This window comes from Pagrus pagrus (genome assembly GCF_965226575.1).
Source record: "Pagrus pagrus genome assembly, chromosome: 18".
NCBI classification, from domain to species: domain Eukaryota; kingdom Metazoa; phylum Chordata; class Actinopteri; order Spariformes; family Sparidae; genus Pagrus; species Pagrus pagrus.
This window is the reverse complement of record NC_140202.1, coordinates 23,160,145-23,174,273: the sequence shown is the minus strand read 5'-3', so window position 1 is coordinate 23,174,273 and position 14,129 is coordinate 23,160,145. Positions and strand designations below refer to the sequence as shown.

The following is a 14,129-nucleotide window of genomic DNA, read 5'->3' as shown; positions in this document are numbered from 1 at the left end:
CGATTGCACCCTGAGGCACTGTAAAAAATACAAAGACACACTCCAATTATTGAGAGAACAGAAAGTATGGAGCTCCATGAATAAAACAACAGAAGTACAGCACTGAATATGATTAGCTGAGCTCGGGATGATCCTGGGTGTGTGTGAGAGCTGGCTGCGGGGCGGTAAGGTAAACCTCATGGGTCTATTCCAGGGTGTCTGGAAAAGTGCTGGCAGGGGGAAAAGCTGTGTGGTCAGCAGGATGAGGATCAGCGTGGACATGTGTTCTGTCAGTCATGACGCCCGGAGGGGTGACAGCCACACATTCAGGAGATACTAAGGAAAAAGGTTGGGCGAGGGCGCTGCACGAGCTGGAGGAGGTGGGGTAGATAAGCAGGGGAAAGGGCAAATGCGTATTTTCCGTATTTCATGCGATGCTATTTATAATTTAAAAAATAAGGCAGGTTTACAAGCACGGGAGAGATCATGCTCATACAGGCGTGACCACAGTGGCAATTACTTGAGCTGATTCTGGTCTGTCCGCTGCACACCACTCATTTGTTTATGAATCCATCAGCGCTTAGTTAAACACCCGTCTCCCCAGGGATGGAGCTTCTCCACCTAACAGCTGTGTTATCTCCACTGGGTCAAGGGAAAACAGAAGCCTGCAACCTTCAGCCATTTAATTTTCTCAGAGAAAAACTCACTCCATACCAGTGGTTCCCAGTGTGGGGGGTCAGGACCCCTCGGAAAGGTCTCCACATTAATCTGAGGGGTCACAAGAGGATTAGAAACGGTTTTAAAGTTCTTTTTAGGGCCACTAAAGATTATTTTCTCAATCGATATATAATTTTTTTCTGTAAAATGTTAGAGAATAGTGAAAAATGTCACTCAGAGTTTACAAAAGTCCAAGGTGACTTCTTCAGATGTCTTATTTTGAAGAACTAACAAATGTTGCATTTTCCACTGGTAATTAAATGTCCACCACGTTTTTTGTCTCAAGGACAGAAACTTGACAGTCGTGCGGCATGGACACAGGACAATAGAAAAGAATAAGCAGAATAAAAAGCATCTCACAATTTTGGTTCAAATCTGACATTTGTCTCTTTGCATGTCCATTACCTCAGAGCTGACGCACAGACACCAAGAAACTATTAAACTTCATCCTTCATGCTGAGATCTACTGTCTCACTAAGAACTGGAGTGATGTATTCCAGAGCTCCAGATTAGGACTGTAATAAATTTTCACTCTGGTTGATAACAATGGGCCCAAAGTGTGCCAAAAGAGATTGAGAGTCAATGCCTCGTAAAACAGGGGGCGAGAGAAAGGAAGAACATGAGAGCTGCAGCGTTATGAGGTCTAATTGTCCTAAAGGACATCAAAAAAAGCCCTTGTCCTTTACACAGGGAGCACACTCTACCCTCATTTAGTCCTCGCAATTAACACCCACGGAGCTGGGCGGCTGTTTTAACCATGTGCCAAAGAGTCCTTCAACATCTATGTAAAATGGAAATAAACATCACATTTCCATTGTCAATTTCTATACAAGCCACAGTTGAAATATGGATGTGAAGGCATCGGAGGCAAATAAATTCTGTAATTTTTTCTTGTCGCAAGCGTGAAAACGACCCTGAGGAAAGCTTTCAAGGCAGCGGAAGAAACATCAATGTAATTATGCCTTTAGTGAATATTCTACACATTCATCCCCTTTGTTTTGTGTATGGAAATGTTCTCATGAATCTTCTAGTATGCTTCTGGATGAAGCTGTCACTTCCACTGCTCCTCTCTGTCTTTTTTATGGATGCACACGAAATCTAATTCATCACTATCCAAGTGTAATTATGGAAATTTCTGGAGATTTGTTGGGAGTTCTGTAACAGCCGTCTGCCATTTCTACAAAAGATCCAGAAGTCTCTGAAGGGGGGAGGAAAGATTTTCATATTAATACTCGAGCATGTTCATGCATATGAACAATCTTCATTGTTTTAACGACTCAGCTGAATAATGTCCTGTATGTTTTGAGAAATCATATAACATTCATCATCACTCTATAGCGAGTACATTACTCAATGCTGACTGTGCAAGTTTAGTTTAATATCCACAATATGTCTTGTGCTGTCCCTTCACAGTTGTTTTGTGTGTCAATGACTATAAAACTACACATATGTAATTTTCTTGACCGTTTTTTTGTAATCACACAGCCTACCCTTTGCAGTATCACTGAAAATGTCAGAGTTTAAATTTACAGCTGATCTATATGATTTTAGCTCCTGCTAAAAGGGTTAAGAGTCAGACAGCATGGCCTTAGGCTCGGCCCTTAACCTCAGTCCCTCAGTCCTTAAAACAGTGCATGAGCATCATTAACTCTCGTTAGCGACGCTCACGTTCATTAGCTGATACATTCAGTTCAACTTTCACCGTTAGCGTTTACATAACTCCCTGCAATTTGTTGTTTTTGCACTATTCTGACTGGAGGGGGAAACAAATAAGATATAACATGTTAATTAGTGATCTGAAGTGCTGGTAGATGGATTTTGTTGCCGTTCCCCCATGTTTCCAGCTTTTATGCTAAGCTAAGCTAATTGCCGCCGGCTCCAGCTACATATGACCGTTCAGACATGAGAGTGGTATCAGATTATTCTTTTAAAGCACTTATTATTCTGATTCTTCTTCCAAGTGGCACATTTTATTGATTCAGTGACAATATTTTTAATTTATGAGATGTGTGATGACTGAATAAATGATGGTGATTAGACGTGTTTGACGCAGGTCCCTCGTGTTCTGTGAAATGCTCGGAAGCGATAATTATTTAGCCATTAAGTCTGATTCTTCTATCAGATCACGACCAGCATTTATCAATTCACAGCGTGTCGAGTTGTGCGCTCTCACAAAAGGAGCCGAGCTGCACTGTAAGAACATCTAACTCGCCGCACGGCGCGCAGCACAATGAGCAGATCGATACACCAGCATTCCCTCACAATGCCAACAACATCACAGCAGTCTCATAATGATAGTCCTTCTCCACATCTCTCCCCTCGACTCCCCCGGCAGCCTTCAGGCCCGGCACACAAAGCATCTCTCACATAAAGCAAGCAAAAAACCCTGGGAGCTCAGCAGGCCCCAAGAGCGTGCTGATCACCCCGACACTCATTCCCCCGCCGCTGGTCTCCTGGGCCGCCTCAGCCCTCAGGAACTCACACCCTGGAGCACAGACCAGTGAGCCGCGGTACGCTGCGAGGGTCCTGATTGGACGGAGAGGGCGATGTCACAGACGCATGTCGGTTTGATTCAGCGCCTGCAGACCAATGTGTGAGATGCGAGCGGATGCAAGCTGTGAAATAAACAAATCAATAATTCTCAAGAGACGCAGTTTTGTACACATGCCGGTATCCCAGAGCACCGCCCGACATGCGAGGGACAAAAGGCTATAGGATCATACAGCACATGGCCCTGATGCTATTCGTGCTACAGTACAGTATGTTGGTATAATAACAAGGCTGAAAATGCCCACTCAGTTTTGTAGTGCAGTATTGTACACAGATGGTGCAACTATATAGCATATTTACATAAAACATCACTATCACAAACAAACTGCAAGCTTTTTTAACATGGCTTTCATGTGTGGATTACTACATGAGCCTGAGCCTGGCCTCTGACTTTCGTTGTTGTAATTTTCTCTCTGTCTTCGTTATCCTGCACCTTTTCTTCCACGCTGCTTTCTTTGAATCGAAGCAGACATGACACAGAAAAAACAGAGAAAAAAGAAAGCGAGCAGAAGAAAAAAAAATCCAAAGTTCGACAAAACAAAAGCAGCAGGGATTAGAGAGGCAAGGAAGGGTTACTTAAGGACTTCCTGTTTCCACAGTTGTGTGACGAATCCCAAAGTTGAATCCCCGTTGCATGCGACACGCACAGGATTGCGCTCTGATGGGAGCAAAATCTCTTGACAAGAAAACAAGGGGATATAGAGTGCACGCTCAGATGAGAGGGTACGCTGTCTAACCATGTAAAGAAACAAGCGTTTAAAATTCACTGATGAGTGTGAACAGCACATTAATAGGTTACCAGAGTATGTTTAGAAATTAAGTGATGTCAAGAGGCAAAGAAGACAACAATCTTTGTATCAAAAGCAGCTTTGAAGCTAGCTATCACATCATACAATCTGCAGCTATCGTTTCTTGACGGTTTATCACCATCAAACTGCAAATCAAAAACAAAACACAGAAAGAAAACAACTTATTAATGATTACAGAGCACTTCATATAAATAAATCACCCATAACAAATAAATAAAAAGCAACTGCCCCACAACCACAGGAACAAAACAGAGTCGCTGTCTTACCAGGTCTCATCGTTTTTGAACTCCAGCTCTCCGTAGGTGTCTTCAAAGTCCTCCCCTCCTCCTTTGGCGAGTCCCTCCACGGTGCGAAAAGGCACAATGACCGTCCCCCTCGCTCCAGAAGTCCTGAGCACTTTCATTTCCATTATACCGATGCTCTCGCTGACGTGCACCGAGTTGCTCTCAAAGGTGAAGATGCCTGAGTGATCGTCGTCCAGAATGGTCACAGTGGCCACAGTGGGGAAGCCCAGTACGGCCTTCGGGTAGGGGAGACTGTTGGCGGACAGCACCTCGTCCTCAGTCTCCAGCACGCGCAGATTACTGAGCCGCACAAAAAAGTGCTCGTCCTCTTCAAAGATGTCGTCGTCGATGATGCCAATGTTTATCTCCTTGAACATCTCTCCTGGTTTGAACACCACTGATCCCTCTGTGAACTCGTAGTCGGCCCCAGCGTTAGCCGAGCCGTCCTCCGTCTTATAATCCACGTAGATCGTCTTGTTGATGTCGCCACCCTTCCTGACGATGGTCAGAATGGCGGCGCCACAGTTCTCCAGGCACTGATAGACAGCGGGCTCAAATGCAATTCGAGACACGTACTCTTCTGGCTCTTCCACGTGCACCTCCTGCACGCTGGTGCTCTTCTTCGCCTGCTCTGCGACGTGTTTCTTCAGAATATTTCCAGCGCCTGTCATCATGCGTGTAGCTTGGATGCGATAGAAGGCACGGCTCTTTTGCTGGTGCGAGAGAGCGTAATAGTTGGCCATCTCGACCAGCTGATCCATCTCTTTCTCTGGGTGCTTCTGCTTCAGGTCTTTTAAGATGCGGATCATGTCGCGCCGGGATTCGTCCACCTCTTTGCTCTCGATCAAACCAATGAGATTGCTTGCCGCGCCTCCGTCCATGAAGTGAGAGTTGACCATTTTACCGTCCATCTCGATCCCCTTGGAGCGCTCGGTCTCCGTCTCGATGATGACGCCCCTGTGCTTGTCAGTGCGATACTTCTTGTGCATGAACTTGTAGAAGAGCAGTCGTCTGTCTGCTACCCAGGCGAGGAGTACACATATGGGGAAGAAAGCCAGCGTGAGAAGACCCTCCCAGACCTGGACTACATTGGGCGAAAACACAGCCAGAATCATGTAGAGCCAGATGTAAGCGAAGATGCTCCAGCCTGCAGTGATGAAGAACACTCTGAGGTGTTTGACCTTGCGTACCTCTCCTTGGGGAATGACCGACACGCAGAGGCCAATGATGACAAACATATTGAAGGCTGCACTGCCGACAATTGTGGCAGGCCCGAGCTCGCCAGATTTAAACTCATGTCCACAAACCTCGATAACAGAGAGCATAATCTCAGGGGCAGACGAGCCCAAGGCCATGAGGGTGAGGTTTGAGACCGTTTCATTCCACACCCGGATCGTGGTGGTGGTTGTTTCCCCATTGGGCCTTTTGATGACTATTTCCCTCTCCTGGGAAGTGATGACCTCAATGGCTGCCATGAAGCGATCGGCAATGATGGACACTCCGAGAAACATGTAGATCATCGCCACAAAATACACAATGACCCGTGCGATCTTGTCTCCCATGGAGGGATCCTCAGGATACCAGATCGGCAGGATGATCCCTTCATGACACTTGGAGTTTCCCGCGCAGGTCGCATTGCTGGGGCTTGTCAGAGGGCTCGGGGTCGTCCGCGCCTCTGTGCAAAGGAAGGCTACAGCCACAGAGACCAGCCCCAACCAGAGGCAGGCTGACGACCCTGGCTTTACAGGCCTTGAACCCTCCATGCACCCTTCTTCTTCTCAAGGGTCCTTACCACACTGACAGTCCCTCTGGGATCCAGCACTGGGCTGTGCTTTTTCTCCACCCACCACCTAAACACAAGAGACAGAAACAACAGAGATTATATGGATGTTGCGTCATAACTTAAAGACAGGGAAGGCGATTCCCTATCTCTTGGTGACAATTAACATCTTGAATCTTGATTCTGGAGAAAGATAGTTGATTGTTGAGGTGTAAATAAAGCATTTTCAAATCAATTTGGGATTTCAGGGATTCTGGAGACTTGGATTATGCTGGACGGGCTGTATGGAGACAATTTATGTTTTATTTGGTCGTTTTTTAACGTTTTAAAACACGTACCCATCTACTTCAGTTGTTTAGGAGAATGCTGCAATGTTGTTTTGCTGTGAAGCTCCAGAAATATTTTGTGGACTACAAAATTTCACCCGACTCACCATCCACATGTGGGTGGGTAGGTAGTGATTGAATTTTCATTTTTGGGTGAACTTATCCTTTAATGACTTCCACATTCTTTTAATTCCCAAGTTTGAGGAGTTGTAGTCGCACAAGTGTGTGAGCCTGTGAGTTTGCATTTCACAGGGAGAAACACACAAAGAATTTCTGAATTTTACATGAGTGCAAGAATTCGAATTACCCAACTATACTTCTGCAAGACTTCAATGAGTCTCTGCCTTCTTTACAAACAGTATAGTCATGAGACCTTTATGTTATTTATGAGGGGCGGCCTGGAAAACGCTTCCCCATGCTTAGAGGTCTGTAAACCACTATGTGAACAATGTAGATAACATTTGTTTAAAACAAAAAATAGCCTGTGGGCTCATTTTCAAATCATAAAAGTTTATTCTCAGTTTAGATGTGGATACGTGTGCCCGATAATGTGGATTTGAGCGTGATTGTCTGAAATCTCAGGGGTAATACACAGCTCTGAACCAAACAGCTCGCTCAGCAGGCGTGCTATGTTGCCAAACTAAGCACTGTCCAAAATGTCGCATTGGCAAAAAAAAAACAGCAGAGGGGAGGCAGGAGACCGTCAAGAGGCAAACTGAAACAAAGGGTACAGATGTCCCGTCCAAATTCATTATACACTGAGCCCTAAATGCACACTTACCACTTCCGCAAGAGAGAGCAGCATTACAATAACAATCCAGACATTGTCCGAACTCATAAAAAGCTCCGGCTAAGCATCTTATGCACCTCTTCAGCTCTTATGCGATCGGACTTGACAATTCTTTTGATGCTAACAGCTGAGGCCAGAGGCAACGGGAGCATGAAGAGCCGTTAACCAGCCCAAACTTAGAAGATGTGAGCAGCTTTAAGACTGAACACAGGGGATTTATTATGGAGGCTTTCTTCTCAGGCGTACCTGTGATTATTTAGTGGTTCTGGCGGGATGGGTGGTGGGCCTCTCAGCAGCCTCCACCACACCTTAGGGCCCCTGAGACACACAGGCAGTTTAGTCTGAATTAAAATAATCTCTTCAGAGAGATTCAGGCTGTGTAAGTTAATCATGCTGTCCTAAATTCACTGGAGGGATTACATTTTTTTATTACTGTCACACTTGTTTCCTGTCGCTTTAGTTAAACTTGGAGTATTCATACCTAAAAGTGCATTCTTATGTTCTGCACTAGAATGTGAACAATACGCACTCGCGGCACTTTAAGGCACTTCTGATAAAAGCCTCCATTAAATGGCGTACGTGATGCAGGTTTTCTTATTTGATTTAACTCTGAAGAACTCAAAATAACTCCCAGGTGATATTTTTAGAAGTCTATCATCCAGACAGACCAGTGGCCAGTTTGGACGGCTGACAAAATGTTCAGTGGAGGTGTGGACAGTCAAACAGGAGCTGGCATATCTGAAGCCAAATATTGTGTTTGAAACCTGGGCCGTGTCAACACACACCTAATGAGAAAAAAATTGGCAGAGTTTCTATCAACGTCTTGTGTGCAAACTCAGGCATTAACAAAACCAATTAATCTATTCTGGAATAAATTATTCGTAATATTTCTAATTTAATGGTTCACAGGTACACATAATTGCATCACTGGCAGTATCATTATGATGTCTTTTGAGGGATCATAACCTTGATAATATTCGGAGAGATATGTCGCTCCAGAAGTGTTTTTTTTTTTAGAGGCGATAAAACATAAAAATGACGGATGTCTCAGCTTGAAATGAAAATGTCAAAAAAGAAGATGTTGATTGCAGAACGGCGCACTGATCTGGAGGATAGAGAGAACAAGGGGATGACAGCAAACGGCAGCAGAAGCAGGAGACGAGGAACTTAAATTTAACTGAATCAGCAGAGCCGTTGATATGGACAGGAGCCAACTATGCAATCCCTGTGAGAACCGACGGCGCTGAGCACAAACAAAAACAACAGGGAAATAATTGAGTGACAAAGTTGTAACTTAATTAGAGAAAAGTTGAGTCTGGAAATGATGGATTTCGCAGTTGTTTGGACTTTTGTATCAACACAGAAACTCACTGACGAAAGTAAACTTTTTAGGAATGAAGAAAGTGTGTGCAAAGCTCAAATTACAACCATTGACCTCTATCAGAACGTACTGTAAATTAACTTTATTTGAAAATAATATAGGGTATGAGGGGACTGGGAGGCTAAGGGACGTGCCTCTTCCTGGTTTAGAAGCAGAGAAGCACTGTTAGCTTCTTCTTTTAGCTTCTTTTAGCTCTGTTTTTGGTCACCACCAACTCCTGAGGGAAATATCTGACTCTTTAGCTGCTAATTGCTTCATTATGTTCACCAGCTAGCAGGCTTACTAACCAGCTCGCTATCATTGTCTTTCTTTTGGTGCTGTTAATGCAGTGTTTTTAGACCTTTTTCTGGTCTGCTACAGCGAAAATGACGCTATGAGAGCGAAGAAACAAGAAACAGTGAGGATCCAGGCTAGGAAACTCCGTACAAAGCTAGTGGCAGCCTGTCTTCATTAAGAAAATGACCACATAGGTGGACTGTGAAAGCAGCTTTATATGACCCATATTTACATTTCCTGTTAGGCAGCGACCTCTAGTGGCTGTAGTAATTATTACAGCAGCAAAGGAGGAAGTCAGGTGGAATAACAGAAAAGCAAAAAGTCCTTATAGTGCCACTGTCTGTGTCCACTGTGAAAGTAAAAGTCAGTGGTGAGTTATTTTAACTTATAGACGGCTATATAAGTCACTTTGGAAGTCACTGGCAATCAACCTATTCAGTTGTTTAGCTGTGAGGATGTGTTGGGTCGCACCCAGGTTAGGGTAACTTGCCATTTTCAGCGTGTAGGTTGCTAGCTCGGAGGTTTGTTGTTGTTGTTTCCCATACAGGAGGGGAATTTGAAAACAGTAACACGCAGATAGCGAGAAGAGAGCTGGCTTAAATGGTCAGCAAATGGCAGGTTTATACCCACAGTCCACACCCAGTGAGTCAGACTACTCACACACAGGTAGTCATGCAATCCATTGTTATGAATAAAGTGGATCTTCCTTTCCTTCACTGTGATTTCCTGCAGCTTTTATACACACAGTCGGAGACTCTTTTGTTTGTAAACAGAGTATGGAAGGAGGACAGTGATACAGAAGAATAAATGTGCCGGCCTACACTGGATAAGCAGAGGAACAACAAGATGACAAACAAGCCAAATACCCATGAATCCAACAGCAAACTACCAGAGTTACACAGAGAATTTTAAAGATATAAGGCTGTACAGTAACACTGGACAGAGGGAGTCGATATCCTCCTAACTACCTCCTGCCTCGTCCCATTAGAGATATAAATATCACACACTGAATAAAATCATGCTGGGAAGATTATTTTGTAAACTATAGTTGTGCTCATTTCCGGCGCTCCCAAAAGATACATAAGATAACGGCATTATTCATCGTAGTTTTAATTATTGCAAAAATATGTGATCAATTTATTTCTCGTAATTCCTCAACCTTGAATTTTACCTCAGTAAGGCCTCATACTGCTGCTCACACCACCACTAGATCCTCTACTGCTGCTACCAAAAGCATTACTTAACTGCCTGCACGACCTCTACTACTCTCCCATTACTACTTCTAATAATCTTCTTAATACGACTCCCATGGCCTGAGAGCACGCAAGGCTGTTAAAGGGGTAGTTCAGCCATTCATCATTTCACTTTCATAACAGTCCTGTCTCCTGAAAATTACAGTTTTATGGTGCTAATTTGCAGGAGCATATATGTTTTCAAAGAAATGTAATTCCATCAAGACTGTGTTTTTTAGTCAGCATAACGAGGAAATGTTAACGAGAGTATCTAGCAATATTGATACATGTTTATTTTATTCCTACGATATCCATTCATAGCAACTAAAGCATTATTTAACCTTTTCAGGTCACGCTCAGGCACCCACACCCACCCACAAGATAGTGTTTTTGGTTTAAATGCTGGTTAATATGGCCAATAAGGAATCATTGATTTATTGATTGATCGGTGGGTTAGTTGATTGACTGAGAAATCATTAAAGAGACGCGTAGATGGTCTTAAACAATAGCGTAAAGCTCATTAAAATAATGTAATTTAAGCCCTCAGACACACTGTTCAGGTGTGTGACCTGGACAGGATTTTGTATTTGAATAATTGATTTTCCATCTCAGCACAAATTGCATTAGAACTGTCAGGTGACGCAGCGTGAGCGCCTCCATTTCTCTGTGTGTACCAACATTAGAGCCGTGACCCCTAAATTAGGAGCAACACAAAACAATTTGCATACTAATTACTGTTTTAAGGATTGTGTTTTGCATTGTGAATGTAGGGGCGGGCTGTCGCCGGAGTTATAATTTAAATTTGTAATCAAGACTGTTCAGCAGCTTCCGAAAAGTATTAAAATCAACTGACGAAGTGAAAGTTGTTCAGGGAAAGCTGCACAGGAACTTAAGAGCCACATTGCATCTGACAGATCTAAATTAAGGGTGAAGTTCAGCGTTGACATATTCCAATTAGACCCAGCAGTGACCTCTGCAACCACAAATAGTTGACAGTGAACCCACTTAAAGGTCAAATTTGTACGAATTCTCAACTCGTCAAATACTGACACTTTGGCACGGCGGCCGACCCGACCTACAATCCCAAAGCGTCAGTATTTGACGAGTTGGAAATGAGACTCAAAAATCTACTTTCTTAGAGATTGAACCTTAAACTACTATTTTATTTTGAAAATATAAGGAAGTAGAACTCAGTAATGTGACTAAATCAAAAAACACAGAATCTGTGGCTTAGTACTTCAATATTTATCAATATGAGTACTAACGATACTAACTCCCAAAATCTATTTAGTCAATATTAATACAACGATGTATTCCCAGCTAGGAAGACAGTCAAATAAAAAGTCATTATTAAAGAGGGTTGGACTGATTTTTTAAGGAGATACCTGTGCAAATATCTCATACTTGAACCTTCAAGTATTTTGTAACTAATTTCAAATTAAAACAAAGTCAAAAAATGTCAAAGTCAGGGTGGAAAAGCCTGACATGGCATTTAGATCAGGGGATAGTAACTGCCATCTAAGCTCAAACTGATTAAAAGGATTTACATGTATTAATCACTTTTTTTATTGGCTTTATGTGAGCGGATCGTAACGTGACATGAAATATGAGATCGTCCTCGTCTCTCTCGGTTGCCTATACAAGCCTGCGGATGATTTGTTTAAGTTGTTTAACGCTGCTGGACTGTGGATTTCTTTGTGAAGGACTTGGGCTGGATTTTCTGCGACGGTCCAAAGCATGTGACGTTATGCATGGTCTCGAGCGCCCCTGGAATATTTGAAGTTTTGTGATGAGCTGACACTAAATGCACATTGCTAGCTTGAAAAAATGTAAGGTTTGTCGAAAAGCTAAGGCCAAACTGAAATGGTGGCTTTTTAAATTTATTTGAAGTCACGTCTGAATAGCATGAAGTGTCCTTATAGTTGGGTGAGAATGAAGGATTCAGAATATTGAACGCAGTGCCGGCTTGAATTTGTGTTGAGAAACAGCTGATGGAGAATGAAGAGATGTTAAAGTGAGGACGAATCAAATACTCTGAATGGGGCTGAAAAGTTAAATACATTTAAATGTATCAAAGATTGGGAACATTTAAATAATTAAATGGAGTTGCTGGCTTGAATGAATGAAAAGATAATAGTTGAATATAGTTAAAATGAAAGCATACTGTGCCTGTGTGCTTACACGTGCATATGTGACTTCATGTGTGTGTTTGTGTGTGTGTCACTATGTGTATTAACCTGACTCATTGATAAATCTGTCTCTCTGTGTGTTGGCCCAATTGTTCACGGTTGCCATGGTGTTGGTAGCTAAGTTGGTCGTGGTAACGGACTGTGAGAGTTGATTTAATAGGGATTTTAGCTGAGGCTCTCCTCACATTATCATGCGTCTCCCTCAAAAACAGTAACTGCTATCACTTAAATAATGTTATGGTAGAAACTTGTGAGCACTTTGTGAAATGTTGTGTGTTTACTGTCAGAAATGTGGCAAAGAGAGCAGTTCAGGAAAGTGGACGTGTTTGACTGCCTCCAGATATTTTTCCTCTCAGTTTAATGGGACTTTATGCAGCAGTTGGTGAGTGTTCCTGTCATTTAAAAGCCCACCGAGCCAAAAGTTTTTGTCCGATTGCCTCCATAGACCCACTGTTGCGATCGGCACGAGTTTTCCTTCAATCTGATGTTTGTAATTTCTCTGCTGGAGTGAACATTGTGGGAATGAGAGCGATTTGAAGACAAAGGTTATGAATTTTTTGGAGCTTCTCTACACTCACAGATGCAAAAATCTAAAAGTGGTTCAAAAGTTATGAATGTTTGAACTGCGACTGTGCAAAAAGTATGAATGCTATGAAAAAGTTTTATTTTTGTGAGAAAGTCCTAATCTTTGCGAACATTTCACAGTTCGAGTGGAGTTTCTATGAGTATGTATGAAGGAGTGAGAAGAGTTTGAATATGAGTTGGTTTGAGGGGATTTCTAATTGACTTCCATTATAACTGCGATACGACCAAGCTTCAGAGAAAGTTGAATAATTTCAAAAGTTTTGATGGGATTTGAAAGATTAACACAACCTTGAATGAAGACAAATTGTGGAATATTTCAAAGTTGGAATGGAGTTTCTATCTGGAAGCGTGGACGAGTAGATAAGCTTTGAAAATTATTGAAAAAGTGTGAAAATGTGGGATTTTCTGAGTATTCTGCTTTTTGCTTTAATGGGAAAAAATGTTGAATATCTTTGAAATTATGAATGATATCAATGATAAAAACAGGAGCAGTAATATCCTAATTGAGACGAATATTTTGGTGTTTGAATGGAGTGAATATGTTGAAAAATGTGGAGGGAGTTAGCGGACGAAGAATCAGATCTGGAAGAAATAATACTGTCTCAGCATTCACAACCAATAAATGACGTAGAGTGAAGGTAGAGGCAGAACCACTGGTCGGCTTATTCGAGGCCTTCACCTAAATCATTTTAAAATATCACCAAGTTATAGGAAACACATCGTTACCATGCAGAAAATATGAATACATTATAAAAGATGGTAGACAAAAAAATTACAAAAACAACAAAATAACAATAATGGAGGTGAAGTTTTGTAGTCCACAACACATTTCTGGAGTTGTGGGGACTTGTTTAAAAACTTTGATAAAAACAACTGAAAGAAAACATAAAATGGCTCCACACAGCTCGTCCGGCGTAATCCAAGTCTCCAGCAGCCATGAGATCCCTAATTGATTTATGAAAAAGACGTTATTTACACCCTCGATGTCTGGCCAAGCAGCTGTAGTGAAGATTTCGGCTCAGAATGGCACGTTAATTATGTATTTTCAAATTAAATTTGGGATCTCAGGGTTCCCAGAGACTTGGATTACGCCGGACGAGCTGTATGGAGCCATTTTGCTTTTTACGTTTTAAAACAAGTCCCCATCTGCTTCAAGTGTTCAGGAGAACGCTGCGACGCTGTTTTGCTGTGAAGCTCCAGGAAATGTTTCGTGGACGTAGGACACACCCCC

The 14,129-nt window shown here is 42.5% G+C and overlaps 1 protein-coding gene across 2 annotated transcripts in view; it reads right to left on the bottom strand.

Annotated features, from left to right (window-relative positions):
- Positions 1-14,129, bottom strand: part of slc8a3 (solute carrier family 8 member 3) — a 99,607-nt gene that overhangs the window by 83,440 nt on the left and 2,038 nt on the right. For both annotated transcript variants that reach the window (XM_084381230.1, XM_084381229.1), the window contains exon 2: positions 4,322-6,189. In XM_084381230.1, coding sequence (XP_084237356.1) covers positions 4,322-6,102 — 1,781 coding nt within the window. In that variant the 5' untranslated portion in view covers positions 6,103-6,189. The remainder of the gene's footprint in view (positions 1-4,321; positions 6,190-14,129) is intronic.